Source organism: Elephas maximus, chromosome 21, assembly GCF_024166365.1.
Source record: "Elephas maximus indicus isolate mEleMax1 chromosome 21, mEleMax1 primary haplotype, whole genome shotgun sequence".
In the NCBI taxonomy this organism is placed as follows: Eukaryota; Metazoa; Chordata; class Mammalia; order Proboscidea; family Elephantidae; genus Elephas; species Elephas maximus.
In genome coordinates this window covers 47,003,279-47,030,973 of record NC_064839.1, presented here as the reverse complement: position 1 = coordinate 47,030,973, position 27,695 = coordinate 47,003,279, and the positions used below count along the sequence as shown (strand labels likewise).

The 27,695-nt window shown below is 40.3% G+C and overlaps 2 protein-coding genes across 2 annotated transcripts in view; both read left to right on the top strand.

Annotated features, from left to right (window-relative positions):
* The window catches only part of PKD1L2 (polycystin 1 like 2), a 98,030-nt gene extending 96,416 nt beyond the window's left edge, over positions 1-1,614 (top strand). The window contains 1 exon segment of the mRNA XM_049863770.1: positions 1,303-1,614. Coding sequence (XP_049719727.1) covers positions 1,303-1,614 — 312 coding nt within the window.
* On the top strand, positions 1,604-21,255 carry GCSH (glycine cleavage system protein H). Its single transcript, XM_049864918.1, has 5 exons — positions 1,604-1,795; positions 5,353-5,432; positions 6,881-6,944; positions 19,488-19,619; positions 20,627-21,255. Exons 1-5 carry the CDS (start codon positions 1,648-1,650, stop codon positions 20,722-20,724), a joined length of 522 nt encoding a protein of 173 aa, XP_049720875.1. The 5' UTR covers positions 1,604-1,647; the 3' UTR covers positions 20,725-21,255.
* Positions 21,256-27,695: the final 6,440 nt, after the last annotated feature.

The window sequence follows — 27,695 nt, the reverse complement described above, 5'->3', positions numbered from 1 at the left end:
TACATACCTTAAGGGCATTCGCTTGTGAATCTGTCAAGCTACTGGTCAAATCCCACCTCTGCCACCTACTGGCTGCTTAAGCTATAAAATACTTTCTCCATCACATTCCTGGGCAAGTTACTCAACCTTTCTGCCTCACCTATGAAATCAGAGTAATACCTACCACAAAGGGGTTTGGACAGGATTAAAAAATAATGTTTGCACAGTGACTAGCACATAGTTGTTGTTGGTGCCTTGGAGTTGATTCCAACTCACAGTGACCCCATCTGTGCAGAGTAGAACTGCTCCACAGAGTTCTCAAGGCTGTGACCTTTTGAAGCCCACTGCCAGACCTGTCTTCCAAGTTGCTTCTAGATGGGTTAGAACCACCAATCTTTCTGCTAGTAATCGAGTGCTTAACTGTTTGCGCCACCCAGTAAGAACTCAATACATGGCTGTTATTTACTCACAGGAAACGAAGATGATAGTGTTTGCAAGCCACTCCACAGATGTGGTCACCATCCCTTGTTTATATATTGGGCAGAAGCTCAGTACAAGAGCACATGGCCCCCTCAAACACGCACACACACACTTCAAGGTGCCCACCTGTGATGTTGACAGTGCAGCACTTGAGGTCTGTTTTTCACTGAGGTGTTTCTTTGCTGACTCATGCCCAGTTCCTAGAATCTGTGCTGGCAGCTTGTCTCCTTGAGTGGGGGCAATGACTTCTGCTTTTCTTGGAAGGCCTTGATTGCTGTGCTAGTCACTTAAGCAAAGCACTGTCCACGATGGGTCTTAACCCTCTGCTTCTGGACACTCCTGCAGTAGCTGACTGGCTGTGGTTCAGTCTTCACCAAGAAGTCACTTTTGACCCTAAGACAAGTCCTTTCCCTCTGTGATCTTCACGATTCTGTCTGTCCCCTGTTTAGGGTGTGTGAGCACATTGCAGTCTGTTAAGTAATAAAGGGGGTTCCAGGACTATTTTCAGTTTTTCAAAGGTCTAAAACAAACTTAGACTTCTTTTAGACTAGAAGTGTGAGCGCGGCTTTGGCCAACTCCCAAAACCCATCTCTGAGCTGCAATGATTCTGGTTGGACCTATGAATCCTGCTCTGGGTGACCCTGATCCTCTGTTGAAGGTGGGGACTGCATCCTTTAACAGGACTGGAGGGGCCCTGACTTCCCCAGGACCCAGGGCTCAACGGCTCGGCATCGCGCAGGAGTGGCCCAGCCACTCCGCCTTGAGCCTTTCTCACCGCAGGTGCGGAGCCCTTAAAGCACACGGAGCCCCGAGCTGCTGACTAAGCACTTCCTACTTGCCCAGGGTGGCCCTAGGCCAGGGCCCCGCCCCTGGACGCTAAGCCCCGCCCCGAGCGGCCTCGCCCGGCCCCCCGTCTCGCGCTTGCCCCGCCCCCCGCCCGTCGCCTCACCCGGGCCTCAGGCCCCGCCCCATGTGCACGGCCCCCCGCACATCGCCCTATCCGGGACCGCTCCCGGCCCCGGAGTCCGCGCCCCTCGCGTACGGACCTATCGGCCTCAGCCCGCCGGGTCCCGCCCCGCGCGGCGATCCAGCCGGCTCGTTCCAGCCAGGGGCCGCGTCGCCCCGCCCCGCCCCGCCCCGCCGCCGGGAGCCTGAGTCCTGCGCCGCGACCCTGCGCACTCTGCGAACATGGCGCTGCAAGCGGCCCGGGGCGTGCGGGCCGCAGCCTGCAGCCTGCGCGCGCTCTCGGCGCCCTGCGCTCTCTGCCCGCCCCGGCCCTGGGGGCCCAGGCCCGGCGACGTGCGGACGCTGCGCACGGGCCGCGCTCTGCTCTCGGGTAAGCGCGGGCGGGGGCGGGCTCCGCGGGACCTACGGCCGCACGTGGGCTGCCGGGCAGGCTTGGAGGGGCCGGGAGGAGCGATGGGGAGCTGGTCGCGCCCGGCTCACGTTGTTTCCACGCTGTTGCCTAGTGCGGGGATCCCCAGAGTTAGGCGGCCGGCGCCTCTCCTCAACTCGACGTGGGAAGGCACAGTCCACCTTTGTGCTTTGGGTTGGGTGGAGGCGGACCACACTGGAGCCCGGCGGGCAGAGGCGCCTAGTCCGACTCGGGCAGGTGAGCCGGCCGCTCGCCGCCAGCGACCAGGACCCCGCACCGCTACGCTCCGAGGTGACGGTAGTTCCTCTCGCATTGTTTGTGTGCATCCTGAGAACCTGGACGTGGAAACACTGGAGACTTAGTTCACTAAAGGAACCAGACATGACAACTCTGAGCAAAGTTAAAGCAAAAACAGCAAAATCAAAGCACTGGATCCAGAGTTTTGCTAGCTAAAGCGAGCATAACGTTCTAGACGCCACTGTTTCCTAAAGAATAGGCTAAAGTCGGCTGGACTCTACCGAAGACGTTCTGCTGAAGTCTTACTGAGTCGGTGCTGTCTGTTGGGGCTGAAATGAGGCCTAGCTTAAACGGACTTGAACTAACGGGGGAGACTCGCCTGTCGGTGTTTTTGCACCAGTGCTACTTGTGCACAGTTATCACAGGGAAAAAACAATTTTACTTTATGCCCAAATATTCGTGACACTCATCACGCCTTATAAGGCTTCTTAGGAGGCCTATATCTGTGATGGCTGTTTTCTCATTAACTGATTGTTTTAGAAATTCATTTGGGACTAAAAGAGTTGACATTTATTCCAAACACGGAAGCATGAAGATTAGCTCCCCATTCCCTCAACTATGTGATGTGTATCAATGCATTACCAATTTGAATACAAGGGTAAAACATTTCTAAGATAAAAACTGAATTTAAGCCTGCTTTTTTTGTTAACGTTACATTATCTCTAGCTGTTTGCATTTTCTACTTATCTAGTTAAATATTGCCCCAAACATCAATACCCTTTATTTGGTTAAGCACCTAAGGTTTTTTTTTTTGTTTGTTTAGTTTCAGAATGATTTCAGACTTAAAAAGTTACAAGAATACAAAGAACTGTCATAATTGAAAATTCATTCAACAATCATTAACATTTTGCGTCATCTGTTTTTCTCTCTTGATAGATATACCCATACAAACCACACACATCATGATCTTTTATCCTTAAATATTCAGTGAATCTTAAGAACAAGGATATTCTCTTACATAACTGCAGTTATGTTGTCAAGGTTAAAAATGTAGCATTGGTTTCTTATCTAATATAGCCCATACTCAGGTACTGCTAATTACTCCAATAATGTTCATTGTGGCAAACCCCCTCCACATCTAGATCAAACCCAGCGTTATCCATTCCTTTAAAAAAGAACGAAACAACAAAAACTAAAAAGAACGAAACAACAAAAACTCAAACCTGTTGCTGTCGAGTCGATTCCAACTTATAATGACCTATAGGACAGAGTAGAACTGCCCCATGGAGTTTCCAAGGAGCACATCGTGAATTTGAACTGCCAACCTTTTGGTTAGCAGCCATAGCTCTTAACCACTGTACTACCAGAGTCTCCCAACACCCCCCCCCCCAAAAAAGCACCTTGGTTTTTAATAGCTAGACCCAGCACTAGTTCTAGTTCTACCTCTTAGGAGATATGGGATTTTGGACACATCACTTAACTTCTAGAGCCTCAGTTTCTCTTCACTAGAAAAATGGAGGTGATAATACCTACCTCACAGAGTTGATGGGAGGATGAAATGAAATGATGTAACTGCTGTACGTATAGCTTGAGACACGGGCACTTGATAAATATTTCTTGTTATTAAACGGTAGTATAAGGCATATAATAGTAAAAAATTCTTATCAATGTTAATATAAAACATTTTATCTGACCAGTGACTTTGGAAGAAAATGTAAAAATTTCATAAATCATTCAAAACTAATTTTCTGAAGCCAAGAACCGTATATTTCAAAGTGTGGTAAGGAAGTAATAATTAACCTCATCTCCTATCTACTTTTTTTCCCTGGTGGACCAAGGCTTAAAGGAGAATTGAACTAATCATTTTCTTAGCCTGAATAGCATGATGTAGTAAAAAGACTAAGGACTTTGAAGTCCAGTGGGACTGGGCGCATTTTAGCTTAGTAATGTTCCTGCCTTTTCCTCTAACCTTGTCACTCAGTTACTAAATTGAGTGTCAGAACAACCCTACTCCTTAATGTTATGTTTGCAGTTAGGCAAGATGGCAAAGCCAAAGTCAAGAGAGTAGACTTCGATGGGTTAGCTGTTTACAATTGTCCGGCCCTTGCTTTAAAACGACATTAGTGTTCAGTTGCTCATAACTGGTAATACAGTTAACCAGTTCTAGAGTTGTAGCGGAGTTCCTGGGTGGTGCGAATGATTAATGTACTTGGCTGCTGACTGAATGGTTGGAGGTTTAAGCCCACCCAGATACTCCTTGGGAGAAAGGCCAGGTGATCTACTTTGAAAAAAATCAGCCATTGAAAACATGGTGCGCGGTTTTCTGACACACATGAGGTTACTGTGAGTTGGAACTGACTTGGTGGCAACTGTTTAGAGTTGGAACTGACTTGGTGGCAACTGTTTAGAGTTGTAACAGAATGATAGGGAGAACTGTGTGTTACAGCTGAACAACCATAATAGGTATTTTGCTCAGAATCCCCTTTACCTGACAAATTAAAAAAAAAAAAAATTATTTCATTCCTTCAGCTTTTGAATGCCTACCATGTGCCAAGCACTGTATTTAGAACTAGGAATACAAATGGAAATGAGTTAGAATCTGGTCTTGCTCACACTGTACTTATAGTCTACTTCGTGAAAGAAACTGATAGATGGACTATTTCAATGCAGTGTGTTAAGTACAACTCTAGATGGGCGGTGAGTGTTCTGATTTTACAGCTTGCTTCTTTAAATGATGGTAGCCATTCTCTTCAAGGGCAGATTAGATTAAAATAATATTTAAGAATTTTGTCAGTTTCATTCCTGTGAAATTGCACTTTATAACCCAGTTGCAGTGAACCTCTCTTAGGTCTGTTCTACCTAAAGAAGCACATTTGCCTTTTATACGCAAAACTGCATCACTCCAAGTCTGTTGTCAGACGGGAGAGTTGTTTGAGAAACCATGTTTCTGTAAGAGAGACCAATAATAAGTACATATCTGAAATGTGCTCCATTTTTGTGTGTGTGTGGGTGGGGGGTGATTTAGACTAAGAAATGTTAGAGCAAATAATCAAATCTCCAGATGGTGTACAAATCACGCTGTTTTTGCTTAACATATCAGTGTTGAGATTTGCTCTTTTCACGTGATCTCGGTTGCTTCCTGGGCAGTGTGCTCTTTAAAGTCAACATCAATAAGTCAAACACAAATATTGGGAAAGTCTTGCCTTTTGACAACACTGATGGGAAAAGTGTTTTAAGAAGCGATGCCACTGCTTTTCTGAAATATTGGTCTTCTCTTTTAGTGCGTAAATTCACAGACAAACATGAATGGGTAACAACAGAAAATGGTATTGGAACAGTGGGAATCAGCAATTTTGCACAGGTATTGAATTGTCTTGAGATATTTGTGACAGTCTGCTCTTGTTAAATTGGATTGTCTCTAACTTTTAACATTTTGTTTATTCTGCCTTTACCACTTCTGGCCCTTTTCCCATGAAGGGCCCTTAGGATAAAAAGCAATCACAGGTGAAACAAGTAAAATCAAATTAGTTAGGTAAATGTGTGGTGTTTTAAAGGATGTTTAAAGGTTGACACTTAAAATTAAGGTAGGGGACGTACTTTATTCATAAATGTTTGTTTCATATGGGGGCAGTTACGGAAGGGCGAAGAAAAACAACAAGCAAAGGACTAGGGTGTTGACAGTCTTTTGTGGGTGTGGTGATACACACATGACCAGGGGGACATGAAGAAGAGGAAAAACCTAGATTGGCACAGGTTACACAAAGCCAATTATATATTCTATCTTTTCTTTATTAATTTCCCTATTCCCACTGACGCCATATTGAGATATTTAAAAGAAAATTAGAAACAAATAGCAGCAAAGTTTAAAAATTGGATTTTCCACTGGATGTATGTTTGGTGGGGCAGGGAAAGGGAACGGGATATTACTGACAGTACTATGTGTATAATATTCCTCAGATATGTTGGATTATTAGGACTTGAGACACTGATGTCTTCATTGTCATATTTATGTACCTATGTACCAGTATAAGGTGTTTTGTGACGCATTTTATAAGATGTGGTCCTTGCCTTTCTGGAATTTATCCCTGAGGGGGTAAAAGAGTCATCTGCATGGAAAACAACATACAAAACATTACATGATAAATAGCACATGAGTAGTACAGGGGGCTGTATGTAATTCTTTTACCTGAGGGAGAAATCATGTCTTATTGGAGTCGAGGTCTTAAGGAAGTACGAGGCACAAGGAAGGACTAGGTTTTGTAAAATCAGCGAATAGGATTTCAGCAGATTGAGTAGGGGAAAATAGCCTGCAGAGGTAGAAGAGCACAGTGTGTTTTGATAGGAGTTAGTAATCGTGTTTGGGGTGTGTGGTTTGTGACAGGTTAACATAGCCCGTGGGCCAAATCTGGTGGCCTGTTTCTTACACCTCTTGAGCTAAGAATAGTTTTTATATCTTTAAACGGTTGTAAGAAAACAAATAACGTAACCCCCTCAAGCATAAAATGTATTCTTTGTGGCCTTTTACAGAAAAAGTTTGCTGACTTCTGAATTATAGGGGATTCAGTATTTGTATTCTTCCTATTTACTGGGGGCCTCATTTGATTTCTTGGGAAACTCTGGTGGCGTAGTGGTTAAGTGCTACAGCTACTAACCAAAAGGTTGGCAATTTGAATCTACCAGGCGCTTCTTGGAAACTATGGGGTAGTTCTACTCTGTCCCATAGGGTCGCTATGAGTCAGAATTGACAGCAACGGGTTTTTAATTTGATTTCTTAGTGATTTTTTTCTCTCACTCTCTTTTTTTTTTTAGGAAGCTTTGGGAGATGTTGTTTACTGTAGTCTTCCTGAAGTTGGGACAAAATTGAACAAACAAGGTGAGTGTTTTTCTCATCTTGGTATGTGACATGAATTTTCTTTACCTTGAATAATAACTTACTTGAACCCAGGATCAATTAGAGGGCTTTCGACTCAAGTAATAGAACACTAAAACAGACGTAGCTTTATTCAAGCAATCTGAAGATAGGAGAATATAGGGTTGGTTAGTGGATCTGTGAAGGTCATCAAGGTTGCAACCTGTTCCTCCTTTTTCTGCCTCAGTGTTGGAGGCAGTGTGTGTGGCTGTAAAATCTTCGAACATCACCTTTTTTGGCTTATATTTTACTGTGTTTTCAGGGAAGGTTTACACAGCAGTTTAGGTTCCCATTCAACAATTTCTATACAAGTTGTGCAGTGACATTGGCCAAGCATCACCTTCTTAAATGACAGTATCTGAAACTTGAGAGAGAGAGGGGCAGGCTCTCTTACTTTTCTCTTTATCGGGAAGGAACATCTCAACCAGAAATCTTAGCAAATGTTCTCTTGCATCTCATTAGCCAGGTTTAGGTTGTACTGCCACTAACTATGACGGATGATGAGAAGGAGAGTAAACGAGTATTTTCAGACTTCACAACAAAAGGTAGGCAGAAAAAGTGGAGGGCAATGGCCCTTAGCACACCCTTGCCATGTGTACACTGATGTTGCATGATATTGCTGGGGTCTATTAAGTTTAAAAAGTAAAATCTGCTTTTCTTTGGAGGAAGTGAAGAGTATCAGTAAAGAACATGGGCTTAAGAGTCAGAGCCTAGTTTTAAATCCTGGCCCCACAATTTAGCAACTGTGTGACTTTGGGAACTTACTTAATTTAGGCCTCATCCTTAGGTTAGGATAATACCTATTTTATAGGATTGATGTAAGGATTAAATGAAACTACCACAGTGTCTGGCATAAAGTAAGGGCTTGGTGAATATTACTTAGTGGTACCAGGTCGATTATTCATAGGATCCTTGACATATATAAGACAGTCCTACAGAAGTTCTACATATCTGTTTTCTAAATATCTTTGACCGTATTGGCCATGTCTTTTCTGCTGCATTTTGGCAGTATAGGTCATGTCCCTCTTCAAAAATCTACTAGGAAGCCTTTTCTTATAATAAGGTCCATGGTGTGACTGATAATCTTTATCTGTCCATTTTTCCTTTGTCTAACATCACAGCAAAATTGTTCGTTTACTTTTCTCACGTTTTATTTGCTTTTCTCATTCTGCTGCTCTCTTAAGCAGATCATAAGTTTCTGAACCTCTCTTTACAAGTGAACAGCATGAACCTTCTTGTGCTTTCTTATAAATATTAGGTAATAGCCTAAGACTAATGAATGCCCTCTCTAAACTTCCTGCTAAAAGGTTTTTTGTTTTTAATTGATATAAAATTTATAGCCAGTGAAATGCATGGATCTTAAGTGTACAATTCAGTGTGTTTTGACAACTGGATATACTTACGTAAACCACCCCAGTCAAGATACAGAATATTTCCCTTACCCCAGAAAGTTTCTTTGTGCCCCATCCCAATCAAAACTCTGCTCCAGTACAGTGAGGTTCATTGCAGCACTGTTCACAGTAGCCAAAAGGTAGAAACAACCTAAATGCCCATCAACAAATGAATGGACAAACAAAATGTGGTACGTACGTACAATGGAATACTACTCAGCCAGTAGAGGAAATGAATTCTTGATACACGCTACAATATGGATGGAGCTGTAAGACATTATGCTGAGTGAAATAAGTCAGCCGTATAAGGAACAAATATTGTATGACCTCACTTATATAAAAAGACAAATACATGGAGAACAAAGTGTATTAGTGGTTACCAGGAGTGAGAGGGAGGGGAAAAGGGGGAGTTAATGGTGATGGAAAAATTGCATTGATTAAGGGTAGGGTTGCACAGCTGATGATTTTAATTGCTGTACACCTGTAAAAAAGGTTGAATTGGCAAAAAATTGTGTGATAGATATATTTACAACAACAATAGAGTAGCTGCCGAGGCTGCTTAGTACAACCAAACACCTTATGAGATTTGCTGCCTTGGTTTGGAGGGTTACGGTCGTGGTTCCATGGACTCTCCCAGTTAATTGGCTGAATAACATGTTTAGTGTTTCTATTCTACCTCCTAGTTTGTTTTGTAGTGCCTGGGACGTTTAAAGCTTGCAGGAGGCCATCCAAAACATAACAATTGGTCTCTATTATCCTGAAGCAACAGAGGAAGGTGTCAGGAATATAAGGAGGATATATAGAATGTGTTGGTAAATGCCTCCATGAAGAACTGCCTCCTTCATCATGAGACCAGAACTGTATGGTGCCCGGCTGCCATTACTGTACATTTTGATCAAAGATTCTATAGCAGAATCCTGATCAAAAGGGGGAAAATGCAGAACAGAATTTAAAATTTTAATGGATTCCAGACTTCCTGGAGCCAAGGTTAGATGCACCCCCAAAACTGTTGCCCTGAGATAATCTTTAAACCTTAAACCAAAAATATCCCCTGAAGTCTTATTAAAACCAAATAGTAGTTTCGCTTAACTATTAAAAAATGTCTGCCTTGAGCATTATGCTCTTTTAAGAGCTATCTAAATTGGATCAAATTGACAACAGCAACTCGAAATATTAGGAAGCTTAGGGGGCAGTGAATTTATTTTAATGGGGGAGGAACAACTCAGAGGAGGAGGATGAAAATGGTTGCACAACTCAATTTAAATCAGCGTCACTAAATTGTGCATGTAAAAACTGTTGAATTGGTGTATGTTTTGCTGTGTATGTTCTCAACAACAACAAAAAAACTCCATAGACAACCTCTGCTTACATTTCTATCACCATAAATTAGTTTTGCCTGTTCTTTAGCTTCATTTCAAAGGAAGCACACAGACTGTATTATGTCTCACTTTTTTTGTTCAATGTCGTGATTCTGATTTTGAGACTCATTCATGTCGTTGAGTGATTAGGTATGTTTTGTTTTTACTGCTGAGTAATATCCCATTGTGTGACCATAACACATTTTTATCTATTCTTCTGTTAATAGATTTTTGTATTGTTTCTAGCTTTTCGTTATTATGAATAAAATTGTTATAAACATTCTTGTATAAGCCTTTTTTGTGAGCATATGTTTTCATTTCTCTTGGCTAAGTATATATATAGGAGTGAAGTTGGTGGGTTATAGTGTGGAGGTATGTTTATAAAAACTGCCAGATTGTTTTCCAAAGTGGTAGTACCACTTTTACATTCTCACCAGTAATAAAACAGCATTCCATTTGCTCAAGATCCTCACCAATATTCAGTGATGTCAGACTTTTAAATTTTAGCGGTTCTAGTGCGTATAAAATGTATCTTATTGTGGTTTTAGTGTGATTTCCCTAGTGACAAATTACACTGAGCACCCTTCTCTGTGCTTTCTGCCATTCATATATCTTTTCTGGTGAAGTGTCTATTCAAGCCTTTTACCAGATTTTTTATTTGGGTTATCTTTTTACCATTGATTTTTAGGAGTTCTTTATATGTTCTAAGGTTCTCTGGGGGTGCAATGTTTAAGCACTTGGCTGCTAACCGAAAGGTTGGCAGTTTGAACCCACCAGCTGCTCCACAGGAGAAAGATGTGACAGTCTGCTTCCATGAAGACTACAGCCTTGGAAACCCTATGGGACAGTTCTGTAGGGTTGCTATGAGTCAGAATTGACTCGACAGTAACACGTTTGGTTTTGGTTTTTATATATTCTGACAAATCCTTTCAGACATTTTGTAAATATTTTGTCATAGTTGTTTGCCTTTTCATTTTCTTAACGGTCTTTGATGAGCAGAAGCTTTTAATTTTGATAAAGTCCAGTTTATTGTTCTCATTTATGTCTAGAACATTTTGTGCCCTAAGAAATCTTTGCAATTTAATATTAAAGCAAACCTAATATAATCAGATCCTCACTGAAGCTGGGGAAGGAGAGCAAACGTTGAGTATTAGTCTGATAAAGAACATCTCAAATCAAAGAACCTAAAAAGTCACTGAATGTGAAAGTATTAAATATGTGTTTCTCTTCCCAGTATCACACATCTCATCTGTCTTCTGTTGTTTTATCATAAACATTTAAATCCATCTCCATGGTTCCCAAACTATATACCCCAGTATCCTGATGTGCTGTGGGGTATTTTAAAACTTTTCATCTTTTAGACACCGCAGAAACTATTAGCTCAGTGTAGTTCACAGTTTCATCATTAGATCTCACTATATTACTTTGGATAACATCTTTAAAGCAAGTACTGCCCGAAAATCATTGTGAAACATCACATGAGGGCAATAGTGGTGTGCAGTACCCAGCGGGCACACATATATCTATAAGTAATGGTGGTTGAAAATGAAAAATATTTTTCTTTTGATTTATGTGTATTAGTTTTTCAAACAGTTATTCAGTTGTTTGGATGAAACTACTAAGTAGTTTGAATGTAACATCTTAATAAACGAAATACTTAGGTTTTTTTGTTGTTGTTGTTCTAGGGGTCACTGTGAAAAATTATTAAGACACTAAGGGTACCATGAAGTGAGAAAGTTTGGCAAACTCTGGACTATACTAACTTTGTGAAGATATTCTGTTTTCTTCTTAGAGCTGTGTCTAGTTTTAGCTTTCATATTCATGTTTTGTGTGTGATATTAAGAATCAAAATTTGCTTATTATTATTATGCAAATGTTTACCCACTGGTTCCAGCACCATTTATTGAAGAGTTTACTTTCTCCAAAATGAGTTGAATGTAAGTTTGTGGGTTTATTTCTGGACTCTTTATTCTGTCCATTGGTCTACTTGTCTGTATTTACAACATATGACCCCCACGTGTCTGTCAGTTTGTCGTACTGTGGGGGCTTGTATGTTGCTGTGATGCTGGAAGCTGTGCCACTGGTTTTCAGATACCAGTAGGGTCACCCATGGTGGACAGGTTTCAGCTGAGCTTCCAGACTAAGACAGACTAGGAAGAAGGACGTGGCAGTCTACTTCTGAAGAGCATTAGCCAGTGAAAACCTTATGAATAGCAGCAGAGCATTGTCTGATATAGTGCTGGAAGATGAGCCCCCAGGTTGGAAGGCACTCAAAAGATGACTGGGGAAGAGCTGCTTCCTCAAAGTAGAGTTGACCTTAATGACGTGGATGGAATAAAGCTTTCGGGACCTTCATTTGCTGATGTGGCATGACTCAAAATGAGAAGAAACAGCTGCAAACATCTATTAATAATCGGAACCTGGAATGTACAAAGTATGAATCTAGGAAAATTGGAAATCGTCAGAAATGGAATTCATAAACATCAATATCCTAGGCATTAGTGAGCTGAAATGGACTGGTATTGGCCATTTTGAATTGGACAATCATATAGTCTACTATGCTGGGAATGACAACTCGAAGAGGAATGGTGTTGCATTCATTGTCAAAAAGAACGTTTCAAGATCTATCCTGAGATACAACACTGTCAGTGATAGGATAATATCCATATGCCTACAAGGAAGACCAGTTCATACGACTATTATTCAAATTTACGCACCAACCACTAGGGCCAAAGATGAAGAAATAGAAGATTTTTATCAGCTGCTGCAGTCTGAAATTGATTGAACATGCAATCAAGATGCATTGATAATTAACTGGCGATTGGAATGCGATAGTTGGAAACAAAGAAGAAAGACCAGTAGTTGGAAAGTATGGCCTTGGTGATAGAAACAATGCCAGAGGTCAAATGATAGAATTTTGCAAGACCAACGACTTCTTCATTGCAAATACCTTTTTTTACCAACATAAATGGCAACTCCACGCATGGACCTTTCCAGATGGAACACACAGAAATCAAATTGACTACATCTGTGAAAAGAGATGATGGAAAAGCTCAATATCATCAGTCAGAATGAGGCCAGGGGCCGACTGTGGAACAGACCATCAATTGCTCATATGCAGGTTCAAGCTGAAACTGAAGAAAATCAGCAAGTCCAGGAGAGCCAAAATATGACCTTGAGTATATCCCACCTGAACTTAGAGACCATTTGAAAAATAGATTTGACGCATTGAACACTAGTGACCGAAGACGAGATGAGTCGTGGAATGACATCAAGGACATCATCCATGAAAAAAGCAAGAGGTCACTGAAAAGACAGGAAAGAAAGAAAAGACCATGATGGATATCAGAAGAGACTCTGAAACTTGCTCTTGAGCATCGAGCAGCTAAAGCAAAATGAAGAATTGATGAAGTAAAAGAACTGAACAGAAGATTTCAAAGGGCCTCTCGAGAACAAAGTAAAGTATTATAATGACATGTGCAAAGCTGGAGATGGAAAACCAAAAGGGAAGAACACGCTCGGTGTTTCTCAAGCTGAAAGAACCAAAGAAAAAATTCAAGCCTCTAGTTGCAATAGTGAAGGATTCCATGGGGGAAATACTAAACGACGCAGGAAGCATCAAAAGAAGATGGAAGGAATACACAGACTCATTATACCAAAAACAATTAGTTGATATTCAGCCATTTCAAGAGGTGGCATATGATCAGGATCCTATGGTACTGAAGGAAGAAGTCCAAGCTGCTCTGAAGGCATTGGCGAAAAACAAGGCTCCAGGAACTGATGGAATATCAATTGAGATGTTTCAACAGCAGCGCTGGAGGTGCTCACTCGTCTATGCCAAGAAATATGGAAGACAGCTTCCTGGCCAGCTGACTGGAAGAGATCCATATTTATGCCTATTCCCAAGAAAGGTGATGCAACTGAATGGAAATTGTAGAACAATATCATTAATACCACACACAAGCAAAATTTGCTGAAAATCATTCAAAAACGGCTGCAGCAGTATACCGACAGGGAACTGCCAGAAATTCAGGCCGATTTCAGAAGAGGACGTGGAACCAGGGGTATCATTGCTGATGTCAGATGGATCCTGGCTGAAAGCAGAGAATACCAGAAGGATGTTTACCTGTGTTTTATTGACTATGCAAAGGCATTCGACTGTGTGGATCATAACAAACTATGGATAACACTGTGAAGAATGGGAATTCCAGAACACTTAATTTTGCTCATGAGGAACCTTTACATAGATCAAGGGGCAGTTGTTCGGACAGAACAAGGGGATACTGATTGGTTTAAAGTCAGGAAAGATGTGCGTCAGGGTTGTATTCTTTCACCATACCTATTTAATCTGTACGCTGAACAAATAATCCGAAAAGCTGGACTATATGAAGAAGAACGGGGCATCAGGATTGGAGGAAGACTCATTAACAACCTGCATTATGCAGATGACACAATGTTACTTGCTGAAAGTGAAGAGGACTTGAAGCACTTACTAATAGAGATCAAAGACCACAGCCTTCAGTATGGATTACACCTCAACATAAAGAAAACAAAAATCCTCACAACTGGGCCATTGAGCAACATCGTGATAAACAGAGAAAAATTGAAGTTGTCAAGGATTTCATTTTACTTGGATCCACAATCAACGGCCATGGAAGCAGCAGTCAAGAAATCAAAATATGAATCTCATTGGGTAAATCTGCTGCAAAGGACCTCTTCAAAGTGTGGAAGAGCAAAGATGTCACCCTGAAGACTAAGGTGCGCCTGACCCAAGCCATGGTATTTTCAGTTGCATCATATGCATGTGAAAGCTGGACTGTGAATAAGGAGGACCGAAGAAGAGTTGACGCCTTTGAATTGTGGTGTTGGCGAAGAATATTGAATATACCAGGACTGCCAAAAGAACGAACAAATCTGTCTTGGAAGAAGTGTGGCTAGAATGCTCCTTAGAGGCAAGGATGGCGAGACTACATCTTACATACTTTGGACATGTTGTTAGGAGGGATCTGTCCCTGGAGAAGGACATCATGCTTGGCAGAGTACAGGGTCAGCAGAAAAGAGGAAGACCCTCAACGAGGTGGATTGATACAGTGGCTGCAACAATGAGCTCAAGCATAACAATGATTGTGAGGATGGCTCAGGACCGGGCAGTGTTTCGTTCTGTTGTGCATAGGGTCGCTGTGAGTTGAAACCGACTCGACGGCACCTAAGAACAAAAACAATATATGACATCTTTAATATTCAAGTTTATAGCAAACCTTGAAATCAGTATGAGTCTTCAAACTGTATTCTACTTTGAATATTTTGGCTATTCTAGATCCTATTTCCATATAAATTTTCAAATTGTCAATTTATACTTTCAAAAGAGCCTATGGGGAATCTGACTGAAATTGCATTCTATCTGTAGATCAGTTTGAGGAGAATTATATCAATGAGTCATCTAGTCCATGAATATGGTACATCTCTCCATTTAATTAGGTTTTTCAGCAATGCTTTGTAGTTTTCAATGTGAGGTCTTGTATGTCATTTGTTGCAAAGTATTTTTTTTGTTTTGTTTTTGATGCTAATACAAAGGAAATTTAAAAAAATTTCATATTCCAATTGTTTGCTACTCATATATGGAAATATTTGAGTACATTGACCTTTTATTTGTGACATTACTAAATTCACTTATTCTGATCGTTTCGTAAATTCCTTAGGATATTCAATGTAGAAAATAATCTGTAAGTAAAGACCATTTTACTTTTTTCCTTTCAGCCTTCATGCCTTGTATTTATTTTGCTTGCCTTACTGCACTGGCTAGGACCTTCAGTGTACTGGTGAGAGTGGACATCACTGTCTTCTTCCTGATGTTATTTTATCATTATGTATAATGTTAGCTGTGGATTTTTTATAGATGTCCTTGATCAGATTGAGGAAGTTCATTCTTACTCCTAGTTTGTTGAGAGTTTTTATCGTTTTAAAAAAAAAAATGCCATTGAGTTGATGTCGACTCATAGTGATCCTATAGGACAGAGTAGAACTGCTCCATAGGGTTTCCAAGGAGCAGCTGGTGGATTTGAACTGCCAAGCTCTTAACCACTGCGCCAGCAGGGCTCATGAATAGAGGTTTAATTTTGTCAAATTCATTTTCTTCATCTATTGAAATGATCATATGGGTTTCTCCTTTATTCTATTAATATGGTAGATAAGATTTTTTTGAATGTTTAATCTTGGATTCTTGGGATAAAGCCCACATAGTCATGATGCAAAATATATATATATTTTGGGGGGGGGGTGCTGGATTTGATTTGCTAATTAATAATTTTTGCATTGTGTTCATGAGAGATACTTGTTTTTAGTTTTCTTATAATGGCTTTGTTAAATTTTGGAATCAGAGTTATGTTGGCCTCATATAATAAGTTTGGAAATATTCCCACCTCTTCTGTTTTTCTGAAAGAATATGCAAGATTGGTAGTTTTTCTCCTTTAAGTGTGTGATACAGTGGGTTTCTTTTATATATGGCCTTTTTGGTCTTGGGTTTATAATTCTGCCAAAATGATTAATTAAGCTACAATCTTTCAAGGGTTTAATTGTATACTATGCAAGTAGGGTGCGGTGCATTAAATCACCCAGTAGGATTAAGTGACCTTGTGGGAATTAGTCAATTACTATGTAGATTGAGTGATTGTGGCCTATGGAAGGGATTGGTCAGTTCACGGTCTGGCTGGGAGGGCCATGCCTTGTAATTGAATATAAGGGCCAATCCCACAGTGGTGGAGGGCGGGGGACTCACTACCATCAAGAACAGCCTGGAGCAGATCATGTCCTTTGGACTTGGGGTTCCTGTGTGGAGAACCTCCTAGACACAGGAGATAGCTGTAACACTGAAGATGGCATGAGATGGTGGGAAACAGCAGCAACCACAGCAGAGCCCATTTGGCAGAGAAATGGCAGCAGCAGTACGAGTGGCGGGAACCAGGAGACCTGAAGAGGGTCGCTGCAGTGGGCTTGCCATCCCACGGATTGAAAGAGAGCTGAGCGTGTTCAGGCAGAAGGCTTGCTGGCAGAGTAGGGTGCCTACGGGCACTTGTTGGTGGAGCTAAAGAGCTGTAACCCTTGCCTTAGCAGGGCAGAGGCCCAGAAAAGGGCTCCCTCTCTGCGGGCATAGCTGAGAAGATGAGAGCTGTCTTGGTTGAAAGCTGTCCTGCTTGAAAGCTGTCCTGCTTGATGAGGTGTATCCCGTTACTTGATGAAGTTGATCCTGATGCCAAGTTGTAGCCTGTTACTTCCCTAATAAACCACTTAATCGTGAGTATGTTCTGTGAGTTGTGTGGCCACTGTAACGAGTTACCAAACCCAGCAGAGAAGTAGAGAGTGTTTTGGAAGGGACGGCTGGTGTAAGAAATGGTGAAAAAGTTGGAGAGCTTTATGCTGATCTTGATTCTCATTCCCCCTTGTGGATTTAGACAGGTTTTGATGCTAGATTTCAACTGTTTGATAAAATTAATCAGTGAAATCAGGGCCTGAGGATTTCTCTGAGAAGATTTTTTTTATGTACAAATTTATTTAATAGAGGGTTATTCAGATTTTCTGTGTCATCTTGTATTAGTTCTGTAAGATATTTTTTGAGGAAGTCCATTTCATATTGTCAAATAGCAAAAAGGTATTGATATTTGTTTATTAGCCTTTCATATCTGTAGGGTCCATAGTGAGGACCTCTTTCTTCTTGATACTGGTGATACTTGTTTGGTTTTGTTGATCAGGCCTCCTGGCTATTTATTAATTTTGTTAATCTTGTCAAAGAACAAATATTTTACTTTATTAATTTTCTCTATTTTTACCTTCTATTTCATTAGTTTTTTCTCTTTATTGTTTCTTTCCTTCTGCTTTCTTGGATTTAATTTAATCCTCTTTTCCTAGTTTAAGATGGAAACTTAGATCATTGGGGTTTTGTATGTTTTAGTAGGTACTTTATTTCTTGAACTCAAACTATAAAACAGTGTCTCCCTTGTGGTGGGTGGCAGTTAAAATCTTAGTTCGATTCTCTTAGCCTTAGCTGGGATGCTTTGAGTCTGCCCTGTGCATGCATGGTTCTGGGATTATTCAGCAATCTGGGCAGAGTTTATATACAGAATTTGGGGCACTCCCTTTCAGTTTCTCCTTCCTGGGATTTCCGACCTGAAGCTGTGGTGGTCCCAAACTCTGTCTTCAGGTCCTTCAAGCCAGTAAGACTGAGGGTTTTCTTTCAGAATTTTGGTCACTCCACATGGCAGACTGGTGCCTCTTTTCAGGCTAAAAGCCATAAAAAAAAAATTTAAAAAAACCCAACAATAACAAATACCTCACCATGTTAAACCCTCAAGTGTTGCCTACTCTCCAGAATCTGTCTGCTTTTATTCGCTTTCTATTTCTTTAGAACCAGATCATTGATTTTAAAATTTTCTAATAAAGGGTAAAAATACAAATTTCCCTCTAAGCACTGTTTTAGCAGTATCTCACAAATTCTGGTGTGTTGTATTCTCACTATCATTCAGTTCAAATAATTTCTAATTTTCCTTGTGATTTCTTCTTTGACCCATGAGTTATTTAGGAGTGTGTTTAATTTCCAAGAATTGGGGGCTTTTCTACATAGCTCATTGATAGTGATTTCTAACTTAATTCAAACTTACTTTTTTTTGTTTTTGTAATTGTGACTTATATTCTGGTCCAGCATGTGCTCTGGCTTAGTGAACATTCCATGTGTAGTTGAAAAGATTGTGTATTCTTTATTTGTTGGGTATACTTGTTGCCATTGAGTCGATTCCGACTAGGCTGTAATCTTTACAGAAGCAGACTGCCACATCTTCCTCCCATGGAGTGGCTGGTGGGTTTCAACTGTCGACCTCTCAGTTGGCAGCTGAGCATTTAACTACTGCGCCACCAGGGCTCCCTTCGTTTGGTATACCACTCCATTGCCATTCAGTCGATTCCGACTCATAGTGACCCTATAGGACAGAATAGAGCTGCCCCATAGAGTTTCCAAGGAGCACCTGGTAGATTCGAACTGCCGACCTCTCTTGGTTAGCAGCCGTAGCACTATGCCACCAGAGTTTAGTGTTCTCTAAATCTCAAAAGATTAAGTAGGTTGATACTATCATTTAAACTATATCCTTACTGATTTTTTCAGAGAGGGGTATTTCAGCCCTCAATTTCCAGGCACTCTGGCAGCCTCACACTGCATCCTCTGAACCCTGAAGTCAGTAAGACTATGGCTTCCTGCTTGTGTTCTAGTCCTCCTATGCTGCTTGGATTGGGGCAGTGCTGTCGGAGGGGAAACAGAAGATCTCGCCCTATTTAGTTCCCTTCTTTCAAGGACTGCCCTTTTGGTTATTCTGCAGAGCCCTCATAATTATTTTTTATGTTTTCTCAGAGTTTCTAATTGCTATCTGCAAGAAGGTTAGTCTCATATGATCTATTCCACCACTACTGGAGCCTCCTAACGTTTTTTTTTTTCCTTCAAGCTACTGCAGTAAATTGAAAGAAAGTTAAGTTTTGCTGAATTTAAGTACATTTCATATTCAAGCACAGCCCCATTTGTTTTCCACTGTGTCTAGAGCAGATAAGTCCATTTACAGAGGATATTTATATCCTCCTCATAGGTGATAAGAACATGACAAGACCTATGGTTTTATTTTTTATTACAGATATTTAGAATTTGTTACTATGAATGTGTTAGAAGTGACAACTTTTTATTTCCAGATTATTAACTTTTGACATCTAATATTTTCTGCATTTAGATGAGTTTGGTGCTTTGGAAAGTGTGAAAGCTGCTAGTGAACTCTATTCTCCTTTATCAGGAGAAGTAACAGAAATTAATGAAGCTCTTACAGAAAATCCAGGACTTGTTAACAAATCTTGTTATGAAGATGGTAAGTTGTTGCTAGAAATTTTTCATAGAGTCATTGCTGTAGTTAACATTTAATCTAGAGTTTAATGTAAGCTTAGCTGATAGTGACTTCATCTTTTTTCCACTTCTTGGTATTTAATAGGGACGTTCTGCCAGATTAGCTGAACCTATAGTATTTAAGATCTGCCCGCTGCTCATTGGGAAACCCTCTGGGGCAGTTCCATTCTGTCCTGTAGGGTTACTATGAGTTGGAATCGACTCGACAGCAACGGGATAGGTTTTTGGTTTTTTGACCATAAAACGCTGCCTTATATTGCAGAGTTCTTAGTATCACAGTTGTAGACTCTTTGATTACTATAGTGTTTACCTTTTCAAATGTGAAGCATGCACTCATGCCTTTGTGATATAACTGGTAATAGAATAATGCCTTATTATGTTAACTTTCAGTTTTCTCACATATATTAGTTCATTTTGGTTTTCATAATAACCTAGTGAGGTAGTCTAGCAGCAATTTTCTGTAGTTTTTAGATGAAGAAATTGAGGCCCCAAAGAGTCACCTGTTAGGGTCACAGAGACAATAAATGGCAAAGCCAGGGTTAGATTGTAGTTCTCTGTTACCTGTCATCTATCCCTTCTTATTCCTTACTACTACTTCCTAATACCCGTAACTTCAGTAGTTACAGTGTTGGTGTTCCTTTTGTTAAAGATATACCTGGCCTTGTATACTTGGATGCCTTATTTAAATTTTAAAATATCAGTTGATGGTGCTTATTACAACCTAAGGGTTCTCAATCTGTATGGTAGAGTCTGTTCTGACTATAATTCTTCTCAATTGTAATAATGAAGTCTATTCATTCATAAGGCTAAAATTTAAAAGCTCCTTAAACAATGATAGTGATTTATTATGTAAAGGATACTAGATTAATTTGAGGCACTCAAATGTTTATATTTTGAATGAATTTGATTTTTACTCTTTAAAAAGATAATTTAGAATGTAAGATACAGGGTTTTGTTTTTTTTTGGTTGCAGGTTGGCTGATCAAGATGACACTGAGTAATCCTTCAGAACTTGATGAACTAATGAGTGAAGAAGCGTATGAGAAATACATAAAATCTATTGAGGAGTGAAAACAGAACCCCTAAATAAACTAATATGAAACCACGAACCCCAGCATAGTTGTCTTAAATTAGTGATGGATAGAAGAATTAAAATAGCTTTTAGCAATATCCGTGGAAAACAGAACTTCTCGTTGCAACTATGCTATTGGAAGAAAGTACCCTTTAACTTTCTAATGACACAGATAAACACAATATACATCTTCATAACACCCTGTTTTAAGTTAGAATCTAGTTATAATATTCAACATTCATGAAATTATCTGTGATAAGAATAGTTATAAAAATTACATAGTTTAAGGGTAACATTGTTATCGTAAACCTTTTATAATACTGTAACTACTGCTGACATCCATACTGTAATCTGGGTCAAGATACCTAATGATCTTTCCACTGGAAATGATTGGGAGTGGAAATAAGTTGTTGGTTGCACAGTGTCACATGAAGAGCAATACTATCTTAATTTTGCAATATACTGCCTTTGCTGGTGCTATTTTTATACAATGAAGCAACAGCCTTGTAGCAAAATAAACAGTTCAGTAATAAAACATTCAATTTCTTCATTAATCATGTTTTTTGTTTTGATGTTAATATTTCATTTAGTGATTCTGTTACTGTTTGTGGAAATGCTAATTTTGACTTAAAGCAGAGTTCCTTTTTAAAAGCAAATGTAAGCTATATCAATGAAAAGTTCTAAGAAAGTATTTCCTTTTAGTCACAAACCTGGCCCTTAAGCAAAACTCTACTTGCCTGGTGGCTTTAAGTACTTGGTTTTCTCATCTTTCAAAAATAAATCACTAACTTTGTTATTCTATCATGTTAGGCTAAAAGAGGAAAAACAAGGAAAGGTAGAAGTTTTGATCAGCATAGCACATGGCAGTCTTAAGTTAAACCATAGTTCAGGTTTTCACTTAAGTACTAGGAACAGAAATGGACATAAAGTGAAACTTTACGAGCTCAGACACTGACTTGGAAAATGAATACTGTTTGCAGCTTAAAAGAGTGCCAAATATGGCATTTTCAAGTGGCTAATACAGCACTAAAGGAGCTCTGGTGGCATAATGGTTAAAACGCTAGCTGTTAACTGAAAGGTTGGTGGTTAACTGAAAGGTTGGTGATTTGAACCCACCAGCTGCTTCATGGGAGAAAAGACCTGCCAGTTTGTTCCCTTGAAGACTTCAGCCTAGGAAACCCTGTGAGGCAGTTCTACTCTGTCCTGTAGGGTCACTGTGAGTCAGAATCAACTCAGTGGCACACAGCAATACAGCACTAAGGTCCGTAGGTGCTGCAGTTTGTGCTCATCTACTAACTGAAAAATGGGCGGTTCAAACCTACCCAGTGGCACCACAGAAGAAAGATTCCCTAAAGATTACAGCCAAGAAAACCTTACGGAGCAGTTCTGCTCTGTAACACAAGGGGTCGCCATGAGTCAGAACTGAGGGCAGAGGGTTCGGTTTTAATAGAGCACTGGTGCTTCAGTGGCAGAATTCTTGTCTGCCATGCGGGAGGCCCTGGTTGGATTTCCACCAACGCACCTCAAGCACAGCCACCACCCGTAGCAGATTGTGTGCTGCTGTGATGCTGAACAGGCTTCAGTGGAGCTCCAGACTAAGACAGACTAGGAAGAAAGGTTTGGTGATCTACTTCTGAAAAATCAGTGAAAACCCAATGGATCACAATAGTCAGATGCCATTGTGCATAGGGTCACCATGAGGGGTCAACTCAATGGCAGCTAACAACAGCAACAATATAGCACTACCAACGATCACAAAGACAGAGCAGGCCTGGACAACATTTCATTCTGTTATGCATCAGGTAGCCACCAAAAGTTGGAGCCAACTCAACAGCAGCTAACAGCAAAAAATAATGGCACACCCTAATTAAGCCAGCTGTGGTATGCTGATGCCCTTCCCAAAGACACACTTAGCCTTTAACACCCACTCTTTTATGAGGTTTTTGAAAGGGCAGAACATTATAGCAACTTTTTCAGTACTGGATTATACAGCCAATTCCACCCTCATTTCTATACTAGTGTTGCTAAAGAAATAGGCTTTGAAGGTCCTTCCAAATTGACTAAATCAACAGGGAATGTAATTTCTTTCACCTCATTACTTTTGAATAGTTTTGGCTGTACAGTGCAACTTAATAAAGGTCTTATTGAATTCTAATAACTGAACCTTAAGAAATGGAATAGGTTACCCTGAAGGTGTTAAGAAATCTTTTATTTCATCTCCCCGGGAGTTTAAAGTTGATACCATTAGGCATGCTGGTATTCCAACTCTTATGCAAATCAGGACTCCCAAATTAGATGGAATCTCGGAGACTAGTACAACTGTCTCGTTAAAAGAGGAAAAGTGAAACCCGAGGAGATAGAGTGATGTGCTTAACTCTCCACATTAAGGCTAGCGGCTTGGGATAGAGGTGAAGAGAAAAGGTAAGTTGTAAACCAGAATGCCCTGAGTTATCCCTATTTGTTGTCCCGTTTCACTTTTGCTGTTTGCCTTTATTTATAAGAAACAGTTAAAAATTCATATTTGGTAAATGTGTTCACAAATTAGAGTTTAGTCTTGCAGATTATAATAAATCATTTCTAGATCTTTTTATTTAAACATACATTTAAATATATATATCCTTGTGTTATTTTTTAATGAAGTCCTCCAGTTTTTAATCTTTAGTAATTTGATTTGTATGAGTGATAGAAATTATCTGTAAATAGCAAATCAAGTACATTTGACAATGTCAAAGGCAACCACGTTAAACCCGATTCTCATCTCCAATCACCCCCAGTGAATTCATTACCTGTGTACCTGGTTTTAAGGCCTTTGGGTGGCACAAGTGGTTTGTGCTCAACTACTAACCTAAAGGTTGTTTTGAACCCACCCAGTGGCACCATGGTAGAAAGGCTTGGCATTCTGCTTCCATAAAAGATTATAGCCAAGAAAACCCTATGGTGCAATTCTAGTCTGTAACGTGGGGTTGTCATGAGTTGGAATCAACTTGATGGCAACAGGTTTGGTTTTTTTGGTTTAGTACCTGTTCCTGCAACATGACTTCGATTTTCTAATCATGTAATGGTCTGTTTCCAAACTATCAGCTGCACGTTGCCCTGCACTAGAACTCAGAATTGCTCTACCATTAAGATCCCAAATGCTTATCCTCTTTGTTCCAATTACATTGTAAATATTGAACCTTTTCTTTGTTGTTGTTAGATGCCGTTTAGTCAGTTCAGACTCATAGCAGCCCTACATACAACAGAATGAAACACTGCCCAGCCCCGTGCCATCCTCCCAGTCGTCATTATGCTTGAGCCATCATTGTAGCCACTGTGTTAGGCCATCTCGTTGAGGGTCTTTCTCTTTCAGTGACTCTTTACCAAGCACGATGTTCTCCAGGGGCTGGTCCTTCGTGATAACACATCCAAAGTATGTGAGAGGTTGTCTTACCATCCTTGCTTCTAAGGAGCATTCTGGTTGTACTTCTAAGACAGATTTGTTTGTTCTATTGGCAGTCCATGGTATGTTCAATATTCTTCTCCAACACCACAATTCAAAGGCATCAATTCTTCTTTGGTCTTCCTTATTCATTAACCAGCTTTCACATGCATGAGCCAATTGAAAACATCATGGCTTGGATCAGGCGCACCTTAGTCTTCAAGGTAGCATCTTTCTCTTTTCAACACTTTTAAGAGGTCTTTTGCAGCAGATTTGCCCAGTGCAACGCATCCTTTGATTTCTTGACTGCTGTTTCCATGGGCATTGATTACAGATCCAAGTAAAATGAAATCCTTGACAACTTCAATCTTTACTCCATTTATCATGATGTTGCTTACTGGTCCAGTTGTGAGGATTTGTGTTTTCTTTATGTTGAGCATAATCCATACTGAAGGCTGTGATCTTTGATCTTCATCAGTAAGTGCTTTAAGTCCTCTTCACTTTCAGCATGCAAGCTTGTGTCATCTGCATAATCCAGGTTGTTAACAAGTCCTCTTCTAGATGCCGCCTTCTTCACATATTCCAGCTTTTTGGATTATTTGCTTAGCATACACATTGAATAAATACGGTGAAAGGATACAACCCTGATGCACACCTTTCCTGACTTTAAACCATGCAGTGTCTCCTCGTTCTTTTTGAACAACTGCATCTTGGTCTATGTACAGGTTCCTCATGAGCACAATTAAGTGTTCTGGAATTCTCATTTTTTATAATGTTCTCCATAATTTGCTATAATCCACACGAATGCTTTTGCATAATCAATAAAACACGGATAAACATCATTCTGGTATTCTTTGCTTTCAGCCAAGATCTATCTGACACCAGCAATGATATACCTCTTTTCACATCGTCTTCTGAGTCTGACTTGAATTTCTGGCAGTTCCCTGTCGATGTACTGCTGAATCTGCTTTTGAACGATCTTCATCAAAACTTTATCTGTGTGTGATATTAATGGTATCATTTGATAACTTCACCATTCTTTTGGATCACCTTTCTTTGGAATGGGTGGTCTCTTCCAGTCGACCGGCCAGGCAGCTATCCTCCAAATTTTGTGACATAGACAAGTGAACAACTCCAGCACTGTTTCCATTTGCTGAGACATCTCAATTGGTATTCTGTCAATTCCTGGAGCCTCATTTTTTGGCAGTGCCTTCAGTGCAGCTTGCATTTCTTCCCTCAGTACCATGGGTTCTTGATCAAATGCTACCTCTTTAGGTTATTAGTGTTCAGTACATCAAATCTCTTCCTGAGAGGGACTCTAAATTCAGGTGGGATATACTCAACATCCTATTTTAGCTTTTGTGGACTTTAATTTTCTTCAGCTTCCACTTGAACTTGCATATGAGCAATGGACGGTCTGTCCCACAGTTAGCTCCTGGCCTTGTTCTGACTGATTATACTGAGCTGCTCCATCGTCTCTTTCCATGGATATAGTCAATTTGATTCCATCTGGCGAGGTCCATGTTGTATAGTCACCGTTTATGTTATTTTGTTGAAAAAACGTATTTGCAATGAAGAAGTCGCCGGTCTTTCAAAATTCTATCATGCAGTCTCCAGCGTTATTTGTATCATCAAGTCCATATTTTCCAACTACCAGTCATTCTTAATTTCCAACTTTCATATTCCAATCACCAGTATTCCTCAATGCATCCTGATTGCATGCATGTTTGATCAATTTCAGACTGCAGAAGTTGGTAAAAATCTTCATTTTTTCATCTTTGACCTAAGTGTTGGTGCATAAATTTGAATAATAGTAGTATTAACTCGTCTTCCTTATGTTGTTGTTATTAGGTGCCATTGAGTCTGTTCCAATTCATAGCAACCCTATGTACAAGAGAACGAAACACTGCCTGGTCCTGCGCCATCCTCACAATCGTTGTTATGCTTTAGTTTTTGCAGCTACTGTGTCAATCCATCTCACCGAGGGTCTTCCTCTTTTTTGCTGACCCTCTACTTTACCAAGCATGATGTCCTTCTCCAGGGACTGATCCCTCCTGGCAACATGACCAAAGTATGTGAGACATAGTCTTGCCGTCCTTGCTTCTAAGGAGCATTCAGATTTGTTCCTTCTTTTGACAGTCCACGGTATGTTCAGTGTTCTTCTCCAATACCACAAATCAAGGGCATCAATTCTTCTTTGGTCTTCCTTATTCATTGTCCAGCTTTCGCACGCATAGGAGGCGATAGAAAACACCATGGCTTGGGTCAGGGGCACCTTAGTCTTTAAGGTGACATCTTTGTTTTTCAACACTTTAAAGAGGTCTTTTGCAGCAGATTTGCCCAGTGCAATGTGTCTTTTGATTTCTTGGTTGCTGCTTCCATGGGTGTTTGTGGATCCAAGTAAAACGAAATCCTTGACAACTTCAACCTTTTCTCCATTCATCATGATATTGCTAATTGGTCCAATTCTGGGGATTTTTGTTTCCTTTATATTGAGGTGTAATCCAACTGAAGACTGTGATATTTGATCTTCATCAGTAAGTGCTTCAAGTCCTCTTCACTTTCAGCAAGCAAGGTTGTGCCATCTGCATAATGCAGGTTAATTAGTCTTCCTCTAATCCTGATGCCCCTCCCCGCCCCCGCATTGTTCTTCATATAGTCTAGCTTCTCAGATTATTTGCTCTGCCTACAGATTGAATAGGGATGGTGAACAGATACAGCTATGATGTACACCTTTCTTGACTTCAAACCACCCAGTATCCCCTTGTTCTGTTTGAATGACTGCCTCTTGATCTACGTACAGGTTCCTCATGAGTGGGATTAAGTGTTCTGGAATTCCCATTCTTCCCAATATTATCCATAATTTGTTATGATCCATACAGTAGAACGCCTTTGCCTAGTCAATAAAACACAGGTAAATGTCTTTCTGGTATTCGCTGCTTTCAGCCAGGATCCATCTGACATCTGCAATTATATCCCTGTTTCTGCATCCTCTTCTGACTCTGGCTTGAATTTCGGTCAGTTCCCTTTTGATATACTGCTGCGGCCGCTTTTCAATGATCTTCAGCAAAGTATTACTTACGTATGATATTGTTCGGTAATTTCCACATTCGATGGGATCACCTTTCTTGGGAATAGGCATAAATATAGATCTCCTCCAGTCTGCTGGCTAGGTAGCTGTCTTCCAGTACTTCCAGTGCTGCATCCATTTGTTGAAACATCTCAATTGCTATTTTGTTAATTCCTGGAACCTTGTTTTTCGCCAGTGCCTTCAGTGCAGCTTAGACTTCCTCCTTCAGTACCATTGGATCCTGCTCATATGCCACCTCCTGAAACAGCTGAATCTTGACCAATTCTTTTTGGTGTAGTAACTCTGTGTATTCCTTCCATCTTCTTTTGATGCCTTCCTGCATCATTTATTTTCCCCATAGAATCCTTCACTATTGCAACTCGAGGCTTGAATTTTTTCTTCAGTTCTTTCAGGTTGAGAAATGCCGAGCGTGTTCTAATGACAGGTCTGTCCACATTTCATTTTAATACTTTGTCTTCTCA